General features: G+C 37.7%; 1 protein-coding gene across 9 annotated transcripts in view; it reads right to left on the bottom strand.

Moving 5' to 3' along the window:
• ARB2A (ARB2 cotranscriptional regulator A) overlaps window positions 1-23,866 on the bottom strand; it is a 221,968-nt gene that overhangs the window by 135,822 nt on the left and 62,280 nt on the right. For 8 of the 9 annotated variants that reach the window (XM_028748346.2, XM_028748350.2, XM_028748354.2 and 5 more), the window contains one exon: window positions 10,565-10,783. The exons of the other annotated variant lie outside the window; for it this stretch is intronic. In XM_028748346.2, coding sequence (XP_028604179.2) covers window positions 10,565-10,783 — 219 coding nt within the window. The remainder of the gene's footprint in view (window positions 1-10,564; window positions 10,784-23,866) is intronic. 9 annotated transcript variants of the gene reach the window in all.

Raw genomic sequence — 23,866 nt, 5'->3', positions numbered from 1 at the left:
GCTTCCCAGTAGTCCCTGCCACAGGTAAGTACTGAAGAGGAAGGTTGAAGTCACTAGAGCTTTTTTAGGGGGCAAAGGCTCAAAGTTCAAACAGGGGAAGGGGAGTATGATTGAGAAAGGGTGGGAGACAGCCATTGTAAAGGAAGGGAGCCCAGGAGCAGTTTCTTAATAAAAAGATATAATAAACAGATATAGTGAAGGAGTAAGAAAAAGCAGAGAAAGATCAGTATTGAGGGGAAAAAATAAGGAAATTAGCCTGATAGAAGTAGGCAAAATAGTATCCGTAGCAGAGAAGACTGCTTTGTCCAATCAGGAGCTGCCTATGTCCCAACAAGATTTTTCTCCTGCCTCTGTCAGCATGGGAGGAGCCCGAGCCCAACCCAATGACCCCAGGATGCCAGTAGGAAATTATGCCTAGTTCCGGCTATGCTTGATATTTTCAGAATGATATTTTGCAGTGTTTGGGAAAAATTATATTGAAATGTTTTCCACATACCTTTCTAGAGGACATCTAATCAATCAAGTTCACCAGCTGGTGAACCTGTTTAGAATGCCAGCAGGGATGGTCTTTTCATTGCTTTGCACTGTCTGTCACATGTATTACTATTTCCCTGTTGGAATAACGTAGGGTCGCCATATTTCAAAAAGTGAAATTTTGGACACAAAAGTTGTTGAGCTTTCCCCCCCAATATTTGCCCCAAAGTCAACACTACCAGACGTAACTCAGTACAAGCTATCCTTCTTGTGTCATTGATACTTCTCCAGTGGCAGATGGCACAGACAGATGGGTGTGTGATGGGCATACAGGTTGCAAAGTGAATTCCTTGCCTAGCATGAAGGTTGCAACGATTGCAGAGAAGCTGAATGGATTCTCTGTCTCCACAATGGAAGATATAGGACAGATCCCATTGCCTGAACAAACTTTTGTAGGAGATGTACTTGAAGAACTGAGGCAAATAGTAGTGATCAGAGATGAAGTTTTAGGGTTCATAGACAAAATAAAAAGTAACAAATTGCTGGGTCCAGATGGCACCCACTTCAGAGTTATCAAAGAACTCAAATATGAAATTGCTTTTCTTCTTCTTCTTCAAAAAAGGGGGGGTGACCATATCCCTAATATCAGTTTCTATACCTCAGGACTGGGAAGTAGCCAATGTAAGACCGATTTAAAAAAAAAAAAATCCAGGGAGAAATCCTGGGAATTATAGGATGGCTATTTTAATATCTATCCTAGGAAAACTGGACAAATCAGGGAGCAGGAGAGACTGGACAGACCAATTTTTACTTTGTTTGGCTTTTGCTGATTGGCTCCAGCAGTTTCAGGCAGAAAGCATGGAGGAAGAAAGCATGGATTAGAAATGTTCCCATAGGAAATAATAGAAATAATTAGCTCGTTATGTTAACACTCACCTTATTTACCAAGAATGCATTGTACTCAGAAACTGGGACCTACATGTATATATGGAGCTTAACAACATAAATAGTTTATGTTTAATGATGACTTCTAAAAGAATTTAATAGCTGCAGCTATTTACTTGGAATAGCGCTTTATTAACTTGTATAAAATTTAACAGTGGCTGAATACGTATACTGCAAACTAGGAATTTTTTAATGGAATACTAAATAGAATTATTGATGTGATATCATAGAAAGAGTGAAAACTCTAGTCTCTTCTGTGGAAACAAACCCACCATCTCCGGTGTTTAAATTATCATTATTCAGATGATCAACTTTAAAACCATTGCCACTTACACTGAAACAAGATCTGACTACAAAAGCATTTCACTCTTTCTGAACAGCCTGTTTGATACATTTAAAATACAAGTTACAAAACCATTCAAAATATTCAAAGCAGGTTATTTTCATTCTTGTATTTAAACTAGAATCTTGATTAGGTTATGCAGTAATTTCATTCCCAGCAGTGCCCTCTATTGGGGAATCTCAATGGAATAAATATTTCCACAATACTAAAACGCTTACTTGACTAAAGAAAATGCATTTCAGTTTGGATTAAGGAAAGTAAACCCTGCAGTGTCCATTACAGTGGCGTGTTTATGCCAAGGAACAGCATGGCAAGGTTGTTGGTTGTTTTTTAAAAAAGAGACCCCCCATTGACCCTTTTGACCTTAAGAGACATGGAGCATTATTAATGCATTTAGCACTACTCTGAGTGAATGAAGAAGTGTGTAGAACATGGGTAGGCAAACTAAGGCCCGGGGGTCGGATCCGTCCAATCACCTTCTAAATCCGGCCCATGGACGGTCCGGGAATCAGTGTGTTTTTACATGAGTAGAATTGTGTGCTTTTACTTAAAATGCATCTCTGGGTTATTTGTGGAGCATAGGAATTCGTTCATTTTTTCCCTTCAAAATATAGTCCAGCCCCCCACAAGATCTGAGGGACAGTGGAACTTTCCCCTGCTGGAAAAGTTTGCTGACCCCTGGTGTAGAAGCACCAGAATCCAAAGCTATTTGAGGGTTAACATTTTTTTTAAAAAAAAAGTTTGACTGGGTATTTTAGCCAAGCATATATACACAAATTCTTAAGAAAGCATCAGACAGATACTTAGCTAGCAGAATTATTTATGTATATGAAATTGTGCCAGTAATATTTGTTGCCCCTGTCTAGCTGACCCAGTGACACAAGGAACATTACAATATCCAATGGATAGGAATCCAGTGATAAAACTTCTGCCACCACAGTGCTTTGGTTTAGCATATAACTGCTATAATTCTTGTTCTTTTAGTAGTCCTTGGGGAAATATAATGAATTGAATCTCAATTAGATTGTTTTAAATGAAAACAAACTTCATTACCACTTCTGTCAGAGAAGCTTCAAAAAGCTGTATGATGAGGGTCAACTAAAGTGATGCAGTCATTGCGAACAACTATTTAAGTGGCCAATTTAAATGAAAACAGGAAAAAATAGGATTAAAAGTTTCCCTGAGAGATTTCATGACTCTGTGGAGTATTGTTCCTTGCACACTTAAAAAGGAATGCTGTTTCAAAAACGAAGAAAAGGCCTCAAAGCATGTACGAAAAAGTAAATATCTGCAAGCTGGCTTAAAATGTAGTCAGATATAAACAGATAACTGGGAAATAAGAAACTCTGTATAGCAGAATCTCCTGTCATTTCTAGACTGATTTGTCACCTTTGCCTTCAGAGCTCTCAATGGATTAAAAGCCATAAAGATTGTTTAAGTAATTCAATAATAATAATAATATTTATCAGAGATTACAGAATAAAAATTGTCAGCAGGTGACTCATCCATAGATGAAGATGGGCTATTTAGTAGTAAAGAGTGAACAGCTATAGAATTATCAAAATTGAGTTCATGTATCTCTGCTACCTACATTTATGAAGCAGAGTCCTTCCTAATCATCCTTCTTTACAAAAGCTGGTAGACAAAATGTGACCAACAAGTCTTCTTTGGAAAAAACTTAAAACGATCAAATTTGTTTTTGTAGATTTGTTGCAATAAATCTGATTAGATACAGTGGTTGGGATCCACAAAGGGATCTATAACCCTGACATTTTATCCAGCCATTTATAATCTTTGTAAAGAACTGGACTTTGGAGGGGGAAACTGTATTTGGGAAAATATGTTTGGCATATTTTTCTACCTATTTTGAGGAAACAACTTTTAATAACTAGTACCTAATAGTTCCTCATCTGTAAACCGCTTCTCTGAACATGAGACACAGAGGCTATCCACTATAAATCAGAAAGATTGTGTGATGGCCAGTGTTGGCCCAAGACATTTTGTTGCCTAAAGCAGAGTGCAAATTGCATTCCTAACCCTGCCAGGACTAACACTCTAAAAAACTTCTTGCTGCACTATTCAGAACCAATTCCTAGCCTATTTTATTCCCCTATCACATGATGCTAGCTGAAGCAAGTCTGTTCACTTTGCAGTATAACAGAAAGCAGTTATGAATCAACATTTTTCAGAACTGCCACTCTTGTGCATACAGTGGTACCTCGGGTTAAGAACTTAATTCGTTCGGGAGGTTCGTTCTTAACCTGAAACTTTTCTTAACCTGAGGTACCACTTTAGCTAGTGGGGCCTCCCATTGCCGCCGTGCAATTTCTGTTCTCATCCTGAAGCAAAGTTCTTAACCCGAGGTACTATATCTGGGTTAGCGGAGTCTGTAACCTGAAGCGTCTGTAACCTGAAGCATATGTAACCAGAGGTGTCACTGTATGGATTTCAAATAAATTCAGATTATTAGTGCATAAAAGCTGTTGTTTTGAAAAATTGCATTGCACAAGCATTTTTTAAAAAAATGATCAGATAAACCTAATATCCAGGAGCTGAGGAAAACATTTGTGATGGGAGCCACAGGTAATTTAGAATCAGCATATTAACCACCGGTTGCAAATATTCCTCTTTCATTCCATCTAAACCAGGGTTGGGGAATCTATGGCCCTCTGATGATGCTGGACTACAACTGTTATCCAACCCAGCAAACATAATCAATGGTCAGAGGTGATAGGAGTTGTAGTTCAATAATATATGGAGGAACCCACATGGGCTGCCTCTGTATTTCGTATACATTATCACAATAATGTACTCATGCTGCTTATTTTGAACTTGAATTCTATGTATGTCTAATCATAATTAAGTCAAAGGAGTTCCATAAGACTTATCCCAAGATGATGAAGATGATGATGATGATGATTTATTTCATTTATGGGGCATCCCTAAGCAATTTACAATATAACATACACAAAGCAGTTACATATATAAAAACAGTAAAAACAACTGCATATATCTAAGTAATTCTTTAAAAAGCAATTATAAATATAAAAACAGTTTAAAAACACCATTGCATACAGCAATTCAACAACAACAAATCCAATCCAATCCAATCCAGATACCAGCTTGGATAAAGATTTTAGGAAAACTTGGTTGAAAGAGGAACATCTTCAACAGGGGCCAAAAAGACAAAGAAGGTAACTGCCTGATATGTAATGGGAGAAATTTTCGAAGGGTAAGAGCTACCACTCAAAAGGACCAATTCTGACATCATGCAGAATGCACCTCCTGCTATCTGCAGGATACCCTCTCTTGCAGAATGCAGTGATGGTTGGGTATGCAGAAGAAATTCCATTCCCCCTTACCTGGTGCAGGGAGCGACATGTGTAGCCCTACACTGCCTTTTCTGGGTTTGGAGACAGTTTCCTGCCCTGTGTGGCTGTACTGGTGAGAGATCTTACAAGACCCTGGGAGCCAATCAGCAGGCTCCCAGTGGACGTAGCTTTGGAGCTACTTAGGTCTGCTCTGAAGGGTTTAAAAGGGTGAGCTGCAGTGTCATAAGCATCACAGTTCTTGCTGAGCTTTCCTTCCAACCCTCCCTCTTTTACAGGTTTCCAGGACTGTTCTGAAAGTGGGTTGACAACCTAGCTTGCATACCTTGCTATGAGGGTGTTCCCTGCTGACAAATTGGGCTACATCTGTAGATTTTGCCTACCTCATAGCAATTGCCACAGTTATAAAATGGAAGAAGCATTGGGCTGGATCCTTAGGGGAGCTGGTTGAGTGCTGCCCCTGTGCTCCAAAGTGGGGTCCTCCTAAGGGATCTTGGAGGGCAGCGCTTCTGTTCAGATGCCCATTCAGGGGCTGAAGGGGCCCTGGCATCCCCTCCTAGTGACCAGAATGATTCTCCAGATGTGATTCGTGCCATAAATTTGGTTACCCCCAATTCCTGATCCACCAGCAAGTGGGCTTGTTGATCACTGTATACATGCCCAATGCCTGTGCCAAACCTTTCCATCTTGTGGCCAATGTGAATCCAACTCTTATCTCCTGGTATTGATTTGTTGACTGTGCCCCTCACCATGACTCCTTTGTGTCTGGGCCCCAAAGAGGCACTCTTTTAGCTATCTGGTCCCAATTGTGTATAGGACTGCATAATAATCAACTGTCTTATTTCAGGGCAGACCAATATTACCTACTCAGAGTGCCAGCAGCTCTCCAGGATTCCAGGCAGAGGTTTTTGCCTCACTTGCTACCAGATCCTTTTAACTTAAGATACTGGAGTTTGGGGACCTTCAGTATATAAAGCATTTGCCCCCCGCTGAGCTATGGTCACTCCACTAAAAACCATCTCCTAAAAATATTGGGGGAATGGGAAAGGGTTAGGGAAGAATTTACAGAAGTACTTAAAGAATAGTCAATATTTTTCTATGACAACTTGGTCTCTCAAAGAAAATATGAGACTATGTATATTCCAAGAGGAAGGAGAGGACCCTATTAAAGAGTATAATGCAAGCTTAATAGCACAATGAGCAGAAATGCTGTGTTCTTGCAGAGCTTTCCTGCTGCCATTCCTCCTGTTGTCACCTTCTGTTAAGAAAGCTGCTCTCTCTCATCCTTTTCTCCTATTTAAAAAGTTTCATACTAGCACATAGGTATTTCATTCATCTAGATACATGGCAAAAGGCCATTCACTTTGCTACTGTTATTACTACTGATCAAGCTTGCAACTAAGCTAGTGATAAACAAATGGGGGAGGGGACTTTTCTCACCCCTGTTCCCATGCCACCCACCCCTAATCAAAATAAGTTATATTCTAGGTCCTAAAATTAGATTTTTTCATAAATGAACATACATTTTTTTTAAAAAATTAATTAAAAAATTGCATCAATACTGTGTTTGTTCTAAAGGGTTATGACAAAGGTTGCTTGCAGCACATTTCCCAACATTATATGCTGATTTCCTTACTTTTACCTCCTATTGATTCTTATTTTGCATTAATTGCCAGTGAAGAAAACTTTTACACAATCCACTGAAGAATTTATAAAAAAATTAAGTTGCAATCAAATATATTTAAAAGGAGCAGACTTAGGTTAAAGGATTGTTGCAATTTCACAGATGCAAAATAAAATTTATAGTTACACAACTGGGGAATATGCATGCATCCATCATTTGTTCCTTAATGTTATATTTAAGGTTTATCTAATACCATGCAGATGGAAGAAAATTTGTATCTGTATGTTCCATATAATCTATGCTGAAATATAACAGCCAGGATCTAAAGAAGCAAAGCTGGTTTTTCTTGAATAGTAGCCCCCTACAATGCATCATGACATTTTCTGAAATTGAGGGGAGTTTCAAAAAGTTTGGAATAAAATGTAGAGGTGCAGCTCTTCGAAGTAAACATTCTACTATATGAGTTCAAGCTCTCGGGCTAATCTAAGTTTGCATCCCAAAGTTTTTTTTACTTAAGTTCAGCAATGAATATGCTTAGAGTTTATTGGCTTGGGAGCTATGTTTCCAGAATAAACATTTGCCAGTATGAACAGCAGCAGCCTCTGGTGGTCTGAATGAAATAATGTGTCCATAAACACAGGAAAAATATATTTTAAAGGCATGAAAGTATATACTGTATGTTCAGCTATTTGACTCCTTAAAAAGATACTTTCATATTATTAGGTAATGTACAATGCCTTAATTAAATAATCTCATGTGAAACATTTTCTTTTGTATGGAATGTTGTATTTAATTCAAATTTCCACTGAGTTCTTCCTTGGATTTGAACGAAATATAATCCTATGAAACATGACATTTTTCTTTTGACTACTGAACACAGTTGGCAGATGTTTTTAGGAACAAAAAATTGTCTTATAAGAAAACACAGTAAGTAAGCTTTCCTGCCATATTGTGTGAGATGAAGTTTATTACCCAGACCAAATCAATCCCCTTAACAAGCTGTAACATACATTGGCAAGTACATTATTTCATAGTTAAAAAATTTACAGCTTGAAACAATAAGCACTTTGATCTTTCAAGCTGTACTCTTAAAGCTTCAGAAGGTACGCATAATCTGCTAGTTAGTCATTTCTATTTATATTCGTCTCATAGAAAAAGACTTAGCAGAGACCTCCGTTCTGTTGTAGCTTATGGTTGTAAATATGGATTACCATAGAGGTTTGTGTAGAATTCTTGAATAATGGAAAACTGGGCCATTCACAGATATTTAAGTATATATTAGTTACAAAAGAGAGAGTAATAATTAAAATAACTAAGTTATAAAGCTAACATATTCAAGCTTTTGCTGAATAAATTACTTAAAAAACAAACAAACCCAGAACACAACCAGTATAGACTATTATGCAGATAGTATTTAACTGATCTTCAGTAGTGTATTTGGAAGTGGTAATGCATTTAGTAAAACAAGATTTTCTCTTGCATAGGAGTACTGTCTTCTCTACTTTCTGCAGCTATGTTGTGTGTGTGTGTTTAATTATTAACTAGTATTGGTCTACCTGTCTACCTGTCTTTGGGTATAACTCCACTGTGTTTTGGTGACATCCCTTATGGGTTTATGGGAATAGTCAACCAGTGTTCTCCTAGTAGGAATTAGCACAAACTGTATTTTTTTTAAAGTCTGCTGAGCATACTACAAACCTTTCTCAGAGCCTAGTACTACAAGACTGGAAAACAGCACCTTCTAATGCAAGTCATGTAGATCTACCTTAATTTGTCTGTTCATCAGATGCCTAAACACACACTAATGTGGAATTTAATAGGAAAATTTGCAAAACAAAGGAAAACAAAAAAACCACTGTGAAAAAGTGAGAAATAAAAATATTATCACTGTACATACAGATATACAGAAGAGCAATGGTGTGGCAACGTCAACTTTCAATAATATAAGTTCACTACCTATAATGGTCCAATCTTAATTCATACGCTAGCAAACAAGAAATAAAAGGGTTGGTCTTCTCATAGAGAAGTGCTCTTAGTCATTTTGATAAACAATGCACAAAGTAATTGAAAGTAATTTTGAAACATCCATGCTATGAAGTCTGCCTATTTATTTTGACTTTCAGTGTGTTCTCAATGAATTCAACCTGGGTAGAATTGAGACTTCAAGGACTGTGAATGTCATCAATTTCTCCCCTCTGCAGCCCCCCCCCCCCAAGCAGGTCACCAAGGGATGTGGCTCCTCTGGTGATACTTTAGCTGTGGAGATATATTTGAATTCTGAGGTGTGTTCTGCTTGTGCAGTGAAATCTTTGGCTCTAAGCTGTATTCTAATAGGTGACCTGGATTAGCAGGCAAAAAAGAGCAATGTAATGGGTAGTACTTCATGCAGTGGCATTCTCACCAAACATCAGAATTCACACTTAATGATACAGCACTGTGACTCAGGTCCTGTTCTCAGCCTAACTACCCAAACCCGAAGAGAAACACAGGAAAGGGTCTCAAATCTGGGCAGCTGTACAACACCCTGTACAACACCAAGGTTCTCTTACCTTAAAAGAGGAGGTGCTTCTCTTAAAGTGGAGCAGACTAATGAGTAATCTATTGCACATCATAAAAGGAAGTAACATGGAAAAGCCAACACTTTTCAGTTGCTCTTTAAAATACAGCTATTATTTTCCTCATTCTTTCCTGTTCCTCATTCATTCATATAGACATGCAGTTGGTTCCTATTTCTTTCATTTTAGCATCTAAAGTTAAACTTATTAGTTAAACCGTATTTGTTTTATACATTGAAGTCATCTAGAGTAACATTAATCATCATCATAAGGAACATGCAAAAAAAAATGCAAAACATTCCTATTCCCCCCCTCCCCAGGTTTTCACTGTTCAATCATCCTAGGTATCCTAGGCAGAACATTCTAATGACACTGGAGCATTTAAGACATATTTTATTCTTGAATAACAATGCAAACTTCTATAAAAAGAGCTTTGAAAATTGTATGAATATGTCTCGAATGTATAATGCATCATATGTATATGAAGCTGAATGTGTCAAAGTGCAAATAATATTGTTTGTGCCCCCTGCAGAATTAGAAATCCTTGGGTAGCACTGTTATAACGATCCCATGCTGCTAGCATTACAAAGTGCAAAGGTTCACTGGCTAAGAAAAGAAAAGAGCAAGGGGCAGAATTTCCTCGCTGCACTGTTCTTGAACTATTTTGGCTTAAATATTTATTAAGGTATTTATTAATAACTGTCTCCCTTTATCTTCCTTCAGAAGTTTAGCTGAAATACAGTGGGTGGGTACTCATACAGAAATGTTACATTATATGGTAAAGCTACAACCATACAATATCAACATCAGAATTTTGCTCACTATATTATTAATTTATCAGGCAATATGTTAAAGTATTAGACTATCATTTAATATTCTTGCTTCTCAAGAATATAACAGCATAATGCTGCAAACAGTCACCATCTGTAAAACATGTTGCCTAAACTGTATTTAAAGAGTGTTTCTGAAAGACAGATCTTATACACACATCTACTCAAAAAACATTTCATAAATTACTTTTCAAATCAGTCCTTGTCTCTGGAATGCATATTATGTTCCCTAGGGCTTTATTTGAAGTTTCTCTTTGAAATTAAGTACGATTTCCACCCCCCCACACACACTTTCACATTGAATGCAAATGAAAATAACAATAGAAAGAAGACAGTTTTACTTTTAGTACTTGATAGTTATATAAATGAAGAAAAACCACATTTTTAGAGTGCAACTATGTATGTGAAATTAAAACATTTTTCTATTAATCAGTGTTAACACAAAACAAAATAGAGCAACTTACTCTAATATACAATTGCACTGTTTCCTTTTCTTTTTGTGGATTCCGATATTTCTCATAGAAGTCCCGTCGCTTCTTTGTATCTTTTTGGATTTTATCTTTTCTCTCTCTCTTTTCTGCAGGTTCATCTGAGCTATCAGGAGACAGCTGTACTTGGGCTTTTGTCTTTTCAATCTCAATATAGTTCTCATTTGGATTCAGTACTATTACTCCATAGCCTTCCTATGTCAGAGGAAGAAGAAAAAGAATACATATAGATTTTGCCTTTGAAATGGTTTACATTTTATTTTATTGTCTTGAATGTATATTTAAAATATTTTCATAAAGTTGACAAAGGATAGAACTGTTTCATTCATTTTGTGTTTCTATGTGAATTTATTTAGTCTACATTTATGTTCACTTATTTGCCTAGTTCTTTTTAACCTTTTAATAACTTTTCAATATTGCATGCAATTCTTCAGAAAGTAGGTTTGTTAAAATAAAAAAGTGATTATAGAACATGGTCACTAGCATATATAGTTAATGCTTCATTGATAGAAACTTTTACCAACATTGCCTCTTTTAAAAACTATTCAGGCAGCTTTATGCTCCAATCTTATGTGCAGCTAGTTTTTTAAAAATCAGAATGATTTCAAAAGGATTTAAGCAGTCAAACTGTGTATAGGATTACAGCCTAAACTATTAAACACTTTTGTCCCATAGCAGATAATTCACAAACTGATAGCTGAGTAACAATGAATCAATATAAACTGTGATTATTTGATGTTTCTAAGAAATCAATGAACTAGTTACCAGTTTAGACCTGAACAATTTTATTGGAATTATATGATGTATCGTCTTCACAGACTTTAGGAGAAATTAATATTTTATTTTTCTCAGAAAATGTTTACTAATGAAGAATATATGAAAGCATGGTGCATTTTGTGTAGGTTAAACAAAATACTGAAATACCTATGCAAAAGGAGGAGAAAGGAAACAAAAGCAAAATACCAACACATAATTTGTGGATCTATCTTCAAGATTATTTTGAAAATCTTATTTATAGTTTACTAAACAAGTTCCAGGTACTGAAGTAAAATTCATTTTAACCTAGTTAATCCAACAAATAACTTCTGCCTAACAGACCAAGTGAGCAGATGAAAGACTACCTATATAGATGATCAAAGTTAACAAAGGATACTTTATTTGGTGTTGCTTTATTCTAATCTATGTAGCTATTCAAAAATCTTGTAATGCATTGTAGTAACTGTCAGGTAGACAGATTGTCACTTGGTGATTTTCTACAGTTGGACACACTCGACTAGTTATTAAAATCACATTTGAAGAACGTTCTTACTCCTCTTCCTTGTGCCTGTACAACTTTTCACGCCCTTCTCAAATTTCTGCTATACCTTCTCCTCCCACCAAAACTAAAGTTAAAGAACACTGTTGCACTCTGTTAAGCAGGGTGAAATAGAGGCATTCAGTTCACTGTCTATGGTATAAGGGAACATGGCAAAAAGGTCACCACAGGCCAAAGAGAAAATTGCCTCCTAGATTCTGTACCATGAGTAAGTGATCTCCTGTCATCTTTTCCCCCTCAGCTCTCTCTTCAGAGTGAACCTATTCATTCACACGTACCTTATTCTCTGGAATGGAGTGATCATGTATAAAGTGTAAATTGTACTAGAGTATAAGATGATTCAATTCAGATATGTATGAAAATGAACTTAGGAACCAAATGTGTAATATTTTGAAAAACAGATTCCTGCCTTCAGGGACTAATTCAAAACTACTAATGAAATAACACCAACTAAACAAAGCACCTTTCGTACTATTTTAAACAACATGCAGAGAAAAAACTGGTTAACTTTTTATAACCATTCAGAAGTGGTGCCCTGCAGAGCTCAGTGCTTTAGTTTGCTGTCCATGTTCCTGACCTGTTTATTCTGAGCAGATGTTCTGCGTATTGATTCTTTCTTATTTTCACTACAATGCAAGATGTAAAATTCATGTATTTGTTATGATTTTACATGTGTAACTGAAATGTGAAACTGTATCCACGTTTTGTTGCTCACAAAAACAGACACACATAAATCACCAGAGAAGTAAAATTTGTCTAAGTTATTGATTATGTAACTGAAAATTACATGACTCATTTGTCCAATTTTATGAGGACATAATGTCAATTTTTCAAAGACACATCAACAGATGAAAAATGAATCCATTTCAAAAATCACAGCAACATAAATCAATTAAAGGATTTTTATCAATTAGGTTTTAAACAGCACAAACCAACCCTCAGTAGCTCTTTAAAACTTTTTCAAATACCATATTTGTTAGAGTAACAATAAATTAGCATGGAAATTCTATCATACACTTCATGGTTTCTTTCTAAAAACCCATTATAAATGTTGCTTTGCTTGTAAGGAAGTTGATATAAAGTCATATTCTTTTCCATCTTTTGTCCTCAGGCACTTCAGCCTAAACTATATGAAGAAAAATAGGCATAGGAAAGAGGATTAGGTGTAATATACAATACTTGCTCAGATAAAAGGATGTAGAAATGCAACATAGCATATATAACCACAGCAGAATTTAACTTCTATCAGTTTTGCTAAATTGTTATCAACTCAACCTATCACAAGTTAATCTATGTCTTTAACCATAGTATGACCTTTGTTTCCTCTTCACTTCTGCAAACAATGCAGTGTTGGGTTTTTAAAAAATATTTCATTGGGGTCTTTAATATTTATATTTCAATCTGCATGATTTTTGAATAGCACACTTGTAAAGGAAGTTATTCAATTTTAATATGTAAAATAAAATTGTTCTATTACCAAATTATCAATGTCAAAGCCCAAATAAGTTCTGGACATTACCACTTGCTTCACAGAGTTAAAGCAAAGTTGACATCAACCTATGTTTAGGTAAAGATTTAAAATATGCTGTGGCAAGTAGTAAAACAAAGCTTTGGTTTTATAAAAAGGGGATACAACCTATAACGTACCTTTTAGGGAATGTGAGCAAATACTACTCTATGACCTCAATTTAGGCAGAAGCACACTCCCCCCGTCATATTTAAATGCCTATTCAAAACAGTATCAACTGATCAGTAGCTACTAGCTTTGTTTCTAGTCCAGGTGGCCCAATTAGATGTAAGAAAATGCCTTCAAAAATTAAACAAACCCATAGGTTTACTTCTTAATATTACTTTCATTTTTAAAATCAGCCATTTAATTATGTCTATATTTGGAAAGCCATATTTTCTAAGTTAAGTAACATTTTCAAAGATAATTGCCAATACTGCTTTTTCTAACCTTATTAGATAAACCTCTCTCCCTTCCCCCAATACAAATATGCTTTGCAGATTGTTAGAAATATTGGCACCAACCAACTGCAATATACTATATTTGAGACAGAATACAGTATTCAGTAATCCTCAAGTCCATGTGCACAGACCAATTAGCACCAATTGTTGTGATAGATGTTTTCAGGACAGATGCAGGAAAACAAAGCTATTTGCTAGATACCCAATTTGATAGTATCCAACGTCAGTTCTAAAATCTATCAGGCAGAACATATACCACAAGGATATTATCTGATATCTCTCCAAAGTCTATTGCATTAGGGTGGTGTAAATTACGAAGACATTCCAAACAGCTATTTCAGAAAGCTTATTTTCAATTTTATATATGAGCTTACTTGACATTTAGATGATAAGTTGAAGTAAAAGCAAGCTTAGATAGACAACTGTTAGCAACTACACAGAATCCGAAGAATGCTTTGTATCAAGTGTCACACAAAATGCCACAAGTGTGTTAGGTAGCAAAATATAATGGTCACATCCTGTTTTAGAAGTCTCTATAAAATGCCCCACACTCTCTGTATATACATAAAACTAATATAGCATATTAGTTTTAGCATATTAGCCAGTAATAGGATAGTCAATAGCAATAACAAGTATTTGAGATACATTCTGGAATTCTACAAACCTCTTATGTCTGGAAAATGAATAATGAGCTGAAAGCATTCAGTCCTGCATATTAATTCACCAGAATGGGATGCCATATGTGACCAGAGAGGTCAGAGGCTAGAGTGGAATCCCTTGACCTATGCAACTATCTTTCTGGCCTGTAAGTAAGAATCTGTAGCAGATCATTTTCTTGAGCTTTATCAATTTGATTCTTTTTTTAAAAAAAGAAACCCATTTAGAACATTTAAAGCAAGATCAAAGTTAATCCTCAGGAAAAGCAACCCAAAGAGCTAAGATCTGTAACTTAGATTTGTGCATGTTTAAAATGGACATAAGAATGGCCATTCATCTTTTTGAAAGATGTATGTTCTGTTTATTTCCCATCTTTTTCATAAGAAGAGTACCTATGTGTCACTGTTGCAACATCCTAGGTGCAACAGTAGGATGAGGTCATGACAACCAATCAGAAGTCACTAGTGAAGCGTAAAAGTAAACATAGCTGTTGGAGATGCAGCTCAGCTTGAAAAATGCCCCCTCCATTATTTGAGCAATTTTCTCAAGACGTGACCTGAGACTGAAACGCCTGAAATGTCAGTTGACTCCTTTTTGTATTTCCACCCAATGTGCATTTTGGCAACTGCACCCTGCTAACACTTTGTAATATTTTCATCCCAGTTACACCTCATCTCTCAGGCTCCTGAATTCCACTGCTGTGTCCAAATGTGTAAAAATGCTGTATTACTGCCAAACACACATTGTTCAACCAAGTTTCCAACTTAAAATAGCTCATCAAGTTAGGCAGGAAAAGAAAACATGCCACAAAAAGTTTTTAGAGGACCACCTGTTGTCTATTATTTTTACATAGCACTTACTCATAAATCATAACACAGGGTAATTAATCAAGCTGTCAAAGAAAAGGTCAAAGGTTAGGTAGGGGAGTCAGAAGGTCATGCATGGGCTGATAGAGGTCAGGGTCACACCACATTCCTCATTATCAAGTTGGGATGAGAGACGGCCCAAGCAAACAAAAGTGAAAGCAGATGGAGAAGTGAGTGGATAAAAAAAAGAAAGAAAATTTCACAAACAAAAAGAAAAGTGAAAGAAGAGTGTCAGCTGCTTTCAAATAAAGAGCAGAATAGAACTGAAATACTCTGAAATGTGCTCAAAAGGTCTAAATACAACATTAAAAATGGTATTTTTATTCTTTACATGTAATACAGATTTATTTGAAATATATTTGATAGAAAACAAGCAACATAAAACTACATGCTCTTGATTAAGTTTCTTATACATTTCCCCTACATTTTCAGGCATATTAGGAAAAAATAGCTACTTTGATCATCATCATCAAATCCTGCTTTTCCTTTTATAGCTACAACCTATGGAAATGTAATAAAAAGCTCTTATTTGTATGAAAAATAGGTTTTGAACTATATTCTTCATACACACAAATGTTCATTAACACAAAGCATCATAAAAGTCCTTCTGGATGACACAAGAGTTATAAAATATTCTATGATTACACTGACCTGAATTAGATGCAGAATACTGTGCAAAATTAGCTGTCACCCTTTCCTCAAAATCTTTGTTAATCTCATTTTGAATGTTTGCAGCTTTATCAACACATGCATCAATGTCAGCTCCTTGGTTACTGAACCGCTGTACTTGGAAGAAGATATAATTAAAATGTTTTGGCACAGAAAAGGTGAAATTGTATCTTCCCCTGTTCCCTGAGGAGTCTGTAAAACATGTAGGATATATTGACAAACACACACCCTTGTCTAGAGCCCTGACATTCCAGGTCACCAACTGCTATTTATTTCAGAATATTTACACTTACCCATATGATCACCTGCTGTGTTACTAACTTTTAATGGCTGCTAAAAGTGCAAGAATAAAAACCTCTTAATGCCTCTCCTGATAACTTTATTTTAATTCTAGAAAGGCTTCCTGCTTGTGTTCTAACAACTTAGATTAAGCGATATATAAATGCCTTAAATAGTAAATAAATGTCTAGAACTATTATTCAGGCATTCCAATACCCTTGCATGATATGACAGCTGAGGTTGAGAGTGCTTACTGCAACCCCAGTTGGTGTCTCCATAGCCTTCCATGAGTTAGAGGAGTAACCTCTGCAGTAGGAAGTCTTTTCTACCTGTGAAGGCTCCCTTTGTGTTTGAGAACCCTGATTTTCCATGGTTCTAAATTGTGTGGGGAGACAATCTGAATAGAAAAGTCTTCTTTGCTGCAGACGTCATCCCTCCAACTCATGGAGGGCAATGGTGATAGGAGCAGAGTGTGCCCTCATCCTTACCTTCTTCTTATCGCATGGGAGATTTAGATTGCTTGAGTAAAGGTAAAGGTTCCCCTGCCCGTACGGGCCAGTCGTGTCCGACTCTAGGGTTGTGAGCCCATCTCACTTAAGAGGCCGGGGGCCAGCGCTGTCCGGAGACACTTCCGGGTCACGTGGCCAGCGTGACGAAGCTGCTTTGGCGAGCCAGCACCAGCACAACACACGGAAACACCGTTTACCTTCCCGCTATAAAGCGGTAGGGACGCGGGTGGCGCTGTGGGTTAAAGCCTCAGTGCCTAGGACTTGCCGATCGAAAGGTCGGCGATTTGAATCCCCGCGGCGGGGTGCGCTCCCGTCGTTCGGTCCCAGCGCCTGCCAACCTAGCAGTTCGAAAGCACCTTCGGGTGCAAGTAGATAAATAGGGACCGCTTACCAGCGGGAAGGTAAATGGCGTTCCATGTGCTGCGCTGGCTCGCCAGATGCAGCTTGTCACGCTGGCCACGCTGGCCAGTGTCTCCGGACAGCGCTGGCTCCCGGCCTATAGAGTGAGATGAGCGCACAACCCTAGAGTCTGGCAAGACTGGCCCGTACGGGCAGGGGTACCTTTACCTTTATAAAGCGGTACCTATTTATCTACTTGCACTTAAGGGTGCTTTCGAACTGCTAGGTGGGCATGAGCTGGGACCGAAAGACGGGAGCTCACCCCGCCGCGGGGATTCGAACCGCCGACGATGCGATCGGCAAGTCCTAGGCACTGAGATTTTACCCACAGCGCCACCCGCATCCCTAGTTTGCTTGAGTAGTGCAACTATAAAAGAAACATGCGGTGTGCGTTACTTGGAAATCCTCTTATGTAATAATGTTGCAACTATCTAGATTTTAGAAACATTATAAACGTAACTAGATAATAACTGTTGATTTTGTTTATTCTCATACAACAATTTTCAGCAGAGTCAATGTCATGAACCTAGACTTAACAGGGTGCTTTCTTAGGTGGAAGGGAAGATGCAATCACTGATACTTCCTTCCCTGTGTTCTCCCAAAAAAATCTGCTACGGAACGTTGGTGGACCCTGTGGAACAGTAAGGGAAACGTCACTGGGGAATGCAGGAGGATAGGAAATTAGACAAAAATCTCCTCCCTCCCTTCTTTTAGCAGGAACATCTGCAGGATTCAAGACCCTTTGGTTTGCAAAGGGCCTAGTATCGTTCCAGCCCAATAAGAACTAAGTGTGATATAACACTTTCAAGTTGTAATTAGTAAACTACATTCTCCAGGGTTAAAGAGCTGAGCTAAGTTATATTACTCTAAAAGAGATGCTAAGAGTGCACACTGGACAAAACAAAAACAAAAGGATGTTTCTTATATATATTGAACCAGTGTTAATGTTCAAAACATATTTCTGATCTTTGTAGGCTGTTCTGGGACATAAAGGTAAAGGTAAAGGGACCCCTGAACATTACGTCCAGTGGTGAACGACTCTGGGGTTGAGGCGCTCATCTCGCTTTACTGGCTGAGGGAGCTGGCGTTTGTCCACAGACAGCTTCCGGGTCATCTGGCCAACATGACTAAGCAGCTTCTGGCGAACCAGAGCAGCGCATGGAAACGCTGTTTACCTTCCCATCGGAGCGGTACCTATTTATCTACTTGCACTTTGACATGCTTTTGAACTGCTAGGTTGGCAGGAGCAGGGACCAAACAACGGGAGCTCACTCTGTGGCAGGGATTCGAACCGCTGACCTTCTGATCGGCAAGCCCTAGGCTCTGTGGTTTAGAGCACAGCGCCACCCATGTCCCTGCTCTGGGACATATTTCCAGCTGAAAGAGGGCTAAAAATATTCTAAATAAATATGCTATTACAATAATAAGGATGTTACATTAACATTTGATGGAAAATTAAAAGGTATTGTACTCCATACATTTACTTTCCCCACAAGCATGCACTGAGGATGGGATATAGAAAACACTGTGCTAGCATAACTTTGCAAGGCACCAGTACTGCAGCAATGCTATGATGACAAGGGTTTTACAGCAAACATAAATGGCAGAAAACACATTTGTTTTTTCTAATGAGGAGCAAAAATAGTATGTTTTTAAGAAATAATACAAAATATGGTGTATTCAATGGATTAGATGCAAACTGTGCCTTCCAGAAATGGAAGGACTCCTTCTGTCTACGGAAACCTTTTCTTTCAGAGGAGGAATCCTACTGGTGGAATGGGGAAGAAGGTATCTTTCATTTATTTTCCCTCTCCCCACAGCCCATATGCCTCCAAAAAAATGTTCCAGAGGGCTGGGGACCCTTTGGAACAGCATGGGAATAGATGCTGGGAAACCGGAAACCAGCAAAAAATAGTTATTGTTCCTCCCACCCCACAGCATAATGTACCTACTGGTGGTGGGAAGAAACTCTGGATCTCAACCAATGTGAGCCAAAAAAAAAATTAACCACAGGAGTGTTCACATGTTACACTCAACAAGTATACAAACTATGTACACAGTAGCTCAGCTGTGGAAATTAACAAGTATATGAATTAACATGTATAGAAACAGTATGTACCTGCGTCCAGCGAAACATTTGAACATTAGTCAATCCAAACTCTGTAGACTGTGGTGCATAACAGTGTGTTTACACCAATAATTTCGAGATATCGTTTGTGCAAGGATTCTATTATGTAACTTTATATTCTCTCACATGAGTTCAAATGAGGGGAAAACCATTCATGATTGTACCCACAAGGTCACACATTCTATCAAGAACTGGTGTGAGTAATGATTACAAGACTGTGTTACAAATCAGAAAACTCCCAGTTTGAATATCTTTTCTACCATGAATTCAACAGGTAACCTTAGGCCAGCTATTTTCACTCGGTCACAGGCTACCATCTGCACTAGAATAGTGGCATTTGCCTACATTACAGGGTTTCAAAAATGGGATGCCATTCTAAGTTGTATTTTCTAAAAATATTGTTAGACTGCATTTTAAGCAAAGAGCCTAAAAAGTGGTTTACGATATATCATACTGAGCAATCACAATTTAAAAGTGAAATAAAATAAAATAAATTTAATCACAAAAACATTACTAAAACCAGCACTAGGGAAACAAAATATAGTCAAACTAAAACTGCATAGTAGTGCCTGGCATCCTCTGGTCCATGGGGTCACGAAGAGTCGGACACGACTAAATGACTAAACAACAACAACAAAACCAGAACAGTCCAACATATAGCTATTAAAAACCAAAGTGAAGAGGAAGTATCTTTAGAGACACATAAATATATAAAGGAAAAGCACCTGTCTAACCACATGGGATTAAATTCTACAGCTGAGGAGTTACTACCTGTTTCCAGGGCTCCTGAGAATGATCTTAAGGTGCAGGCACTTTGATATGGGTAGATGTAGAGCTTAAAGTAACCCAGTCCCAATATCCAGAACTTGAAAGTTTCCATTACCTGCACTACAAATTTGGCCTGAAAATGCATTGGAAACCAGTGCAACTGGTAAAACAAAGCTGTAATGTGCTCCAAATGCTTGGCACCAACCAATATCTTGGCAGCTACATTTTGCAAATAAATAAAGGTGCTTCATTGGAAAGAAGTTACAAAGAAGCATATGCTCAAACCAGAAGAAGTATATTTATGTCTGCTCTCCAGGAGTACCAAAAGCTGTCTTGGGGCAGAAACAGATTCTAAAAGTTTATCATATGCTAACTAATAGAATATGAAGAGAAAGGGATGCGACTCCAGGAAGTGAAGAAGAGAGAGGAGGATGTTTGGGAAAGACTTTGCTGTGAAAGAGCAGAGTGGGAAGCTATTATAAGTGGAACCTACAGCGTATCCTCAACCCCTAACAGCAGTAGTCCTATTGAGGGTTACAGCTAGCTAAGCTGTAAGGGGTAGGGGTGAAAAATTTGCCTTCTCCCTTCCCTCCTGGTTTTCCTTTGCTTGTGTCCACTTAGCTTTCTGTGGCTCTTGGAGTCCACTGAGCACGCTGATTGTTTTCCAGTGGCTTCTTTTTAGCACTCAGCCACCTGAGTACATAATTTGACAGGGCAAGTAGAACTTGCAGTTACAGCACTGTATCCTCATTTCCTAGCAGCAGAACTGTTCTTGTTCAGGGTCCCAGTCAACCATTACAGAGTCAGTTTGGCTGATTCCCCACCCTATTTTTTCCTCTTCTGACTGATATTCAACATTCCATGACTCATGGAAACTGCTAACCAGGCTCAATCCTCATTGCAGTGTTTTGGCCTTATATTTTCTTTTAATTTAGAAACTTTAGCATATTTAGAGAATCACTTATTTATATAGAAACCAATGCTTCAGGATTGCCTCATTTTGCCTGCAAATGGACAAATACTCTGAGGGAGAAAGGAAACCTGTTTGAATGTTGTGCATTTTCAGGTTTCTAGTGCCTGTGATCTTACTGAGGTTTTTGAAATAATTTCAGTTTACCATTCTGATGTCCTCCATCTCGTAAGTAACCTATCAATTTAAGGAAAGTCATCCAACTGGGGGCACTGTTATGCCCCTATAGTTTGCATGGCTAGAAAGGTCTGATAACTTTACACTTTCTGGTGGTTTGTTTGTATCAATCAATCAATCAATCAATCAATCAATCAATCAATCAATCAGAGAGTCCACATACTTTCTTCCCCTTTATTCTGAAAGATGTATTATTTGTTTGCCTGTTGTTTCTTAGTTCTACAGACCACACTTTGTCATACCAGTAATCCCAAAATGATTTCTAACATATAAAACCATTCAATTATAGTGGCATTTGAATAAAAGTTAAGGATAGGAATCAAAACAGAACTGGGCCAGTCCAGAGATTGGCAACAATGGCAATACAATTTATTTGCTGTCTTGTGCAAGGGAATATCCAGCCTGATATGGGGTTAAAATTTGGCCCACAAGGCTGTTTTTGCCAAACCACAGCCCCACATTTGATATGGTATGTATCATCAGGTGTGGGACACCTAGAGACAGTAAAATCCAAACCTCGGGTGCTTTAAAGTACCACAAAGGGAAACAGGCAGAGGACCTTCTCAGTAGTGGAATGCCCACCTGTCAGATGTCAAAGAGATAAACAATTATGTGACCTTCTGTAGAAATCTGAGGGTAGCCCTGTACTGGGAAGCTTTTAATATTTGATGTATTGTGCATTCTTCTATATTCCGTTGAAAGCTGCCGAGCTGGAGCAACCCAGTCAGATGGGTGGGGTACAAGTAAATTATTTGTTGTTGTTGTTGTTGTTGTTGTTGTTGTTGTTGTTGTTTTGTTACTACTACCTCTTTGCATCACTCACCTATTGAATTTGGTCCACAAGGCTAGAATTTGATAAAGATCTGGTCTGCAGAGCCAAAACAGTCCATCCCCCCTGCCCATTCTAGCAACTGGGAAAACGAAAATGCTTTTACTTATTTGCAGAAACCCATTAAGGTCTCTGCCATCCAATTTTCCAGGGGGAAGTGAATTCCAAACCAGGGAGCTACTACAGATAAGACCCTCTTCTGCAATAGCCAACAGTGGGCCCAGGCCCACTGACAAATCACAGAACCTGGTACAGTTACTATGGAAGAAAATACTTCAACAGATAGCTTGGTTTCAGGCCATCTAGAATATGAAAAGCCAGTACTAATGCCTTAAATGGTGCCCAGTCAGTGCAGATCTTGAAATATCAGTATTATATGAGCTTGTCCAGATACATCTATCAAGTCTTATGGCAGCATTCCGCTGGATAGTGTACTAAGGGCAGCCATACATAGAGTGCATTACAACAGTATAGATTTCTCTCCTTGCATAACTTCGATACAAAATCTATAAAGATAGTAACTAACATTTGAAGAAGAACTGTAGCCTGAATGAAGCAACACATTACATACATTGGACCTCTGACTGCACATAACAGCATTTCTATACAAGTAAGATCTGCCCAACTGCGAAGTTGAAAACAGATTTGTCTGTGCATCTTCATTCTGTGTGTAGAGCTGTCCCCAAATTAATGGGAAACCTCTGATCACATGGGAGCTCTATTGATATGCTGGAGTTCCTGCTGAGCTGTGGATCAGGCTATACATCCATAATTAACTAAATAAACACTTAAGCAAACATGTAAATTATTATTTCAAACGTTCCTAAGAATATCTACTAGAAAAGGAAAAACAGATTCAGGAGCAGATTAATTTCATATGGGACTCAAAAAGCCCTTGTATGAGCAGAAGAGGCTTTCTGCTGCATAAAGGATGACTGCCAATTTCCCCCTTTCAAAAGTTTATTCTGGGGGTCCTACCAATCTTTTACAGACAGTTTCAAGTACCTCAGGAGCTACAGATTGAGGATTTTTTAAAAAAAATATTCTGATAAAATATTCTAATTTAAGATACACATACCTAACAGTATACACAAATGAGGACTATACTAGTTCAATTTAAAATATTTATGTAAAGCCGCTTAACAACATTTATATAGTTTTTCTGAAATATACAACTAGTACCATAAACATTAAGATCAGTAATGTAACACTGTAAATTACTTAAAAGGCAACCTTATATGGCAAGGTCAAAAGATAACTGGTACTGCAAAGACCTGGACAAGTGTAAAGACGCTACATAGGCAAAGTTCTTTTGCATCCACCGCTCAAAATGTCTCATGTCAATGTTATACAGTAGAATTCAGGTGCTAAAATCAAAGGACAATGAAGCCTTCATTGCTGCTGGGAACTTGCATTGACTTGGAGAGTCCTGTCTTAATGTACAACCTTTATAAACATGTTTAAAACCCTCAAAGTTTTAATGTATTTACTGCTGTGTGTATATATGTATCCAATATGCATACAGTAAAAACAAACATCTGTTGGAAATTATTATGAACCTTTTACTACAGCCAAACACTGGCATGTGCAAAAATAGTGCAACTTTATTTGCTTGTTAATTAAAATTTAAGATTGCCACCATAGGACTACTAAATCTCGATACACCTTTACTCCTGATGAAATATACAAAACCCAATATATTCAAGCTGAAGTTTTAAAAGATGATTTTGTATGAAAAGAAAGG

The sequence above is a fragment of the Podarcis muralis genome, chromosome 11, assembly GCF_964188315.1.
Source record: "Podarcis muralis chromosome 11, rPodMur119.hap1.1, whole genome shotgun sequence".
Lineage (NCBI taxonomy): Eukaryota > Metazoa > Chordata > Lepidosauria > Squamata > Lacertidae > Podarcis > Podarcis muralis.
The sequence above is the reverse complement of the archived record's forward strand: the minus strand, read 5'-3'. Positions and strand labels throughout refer to the sequence as shown.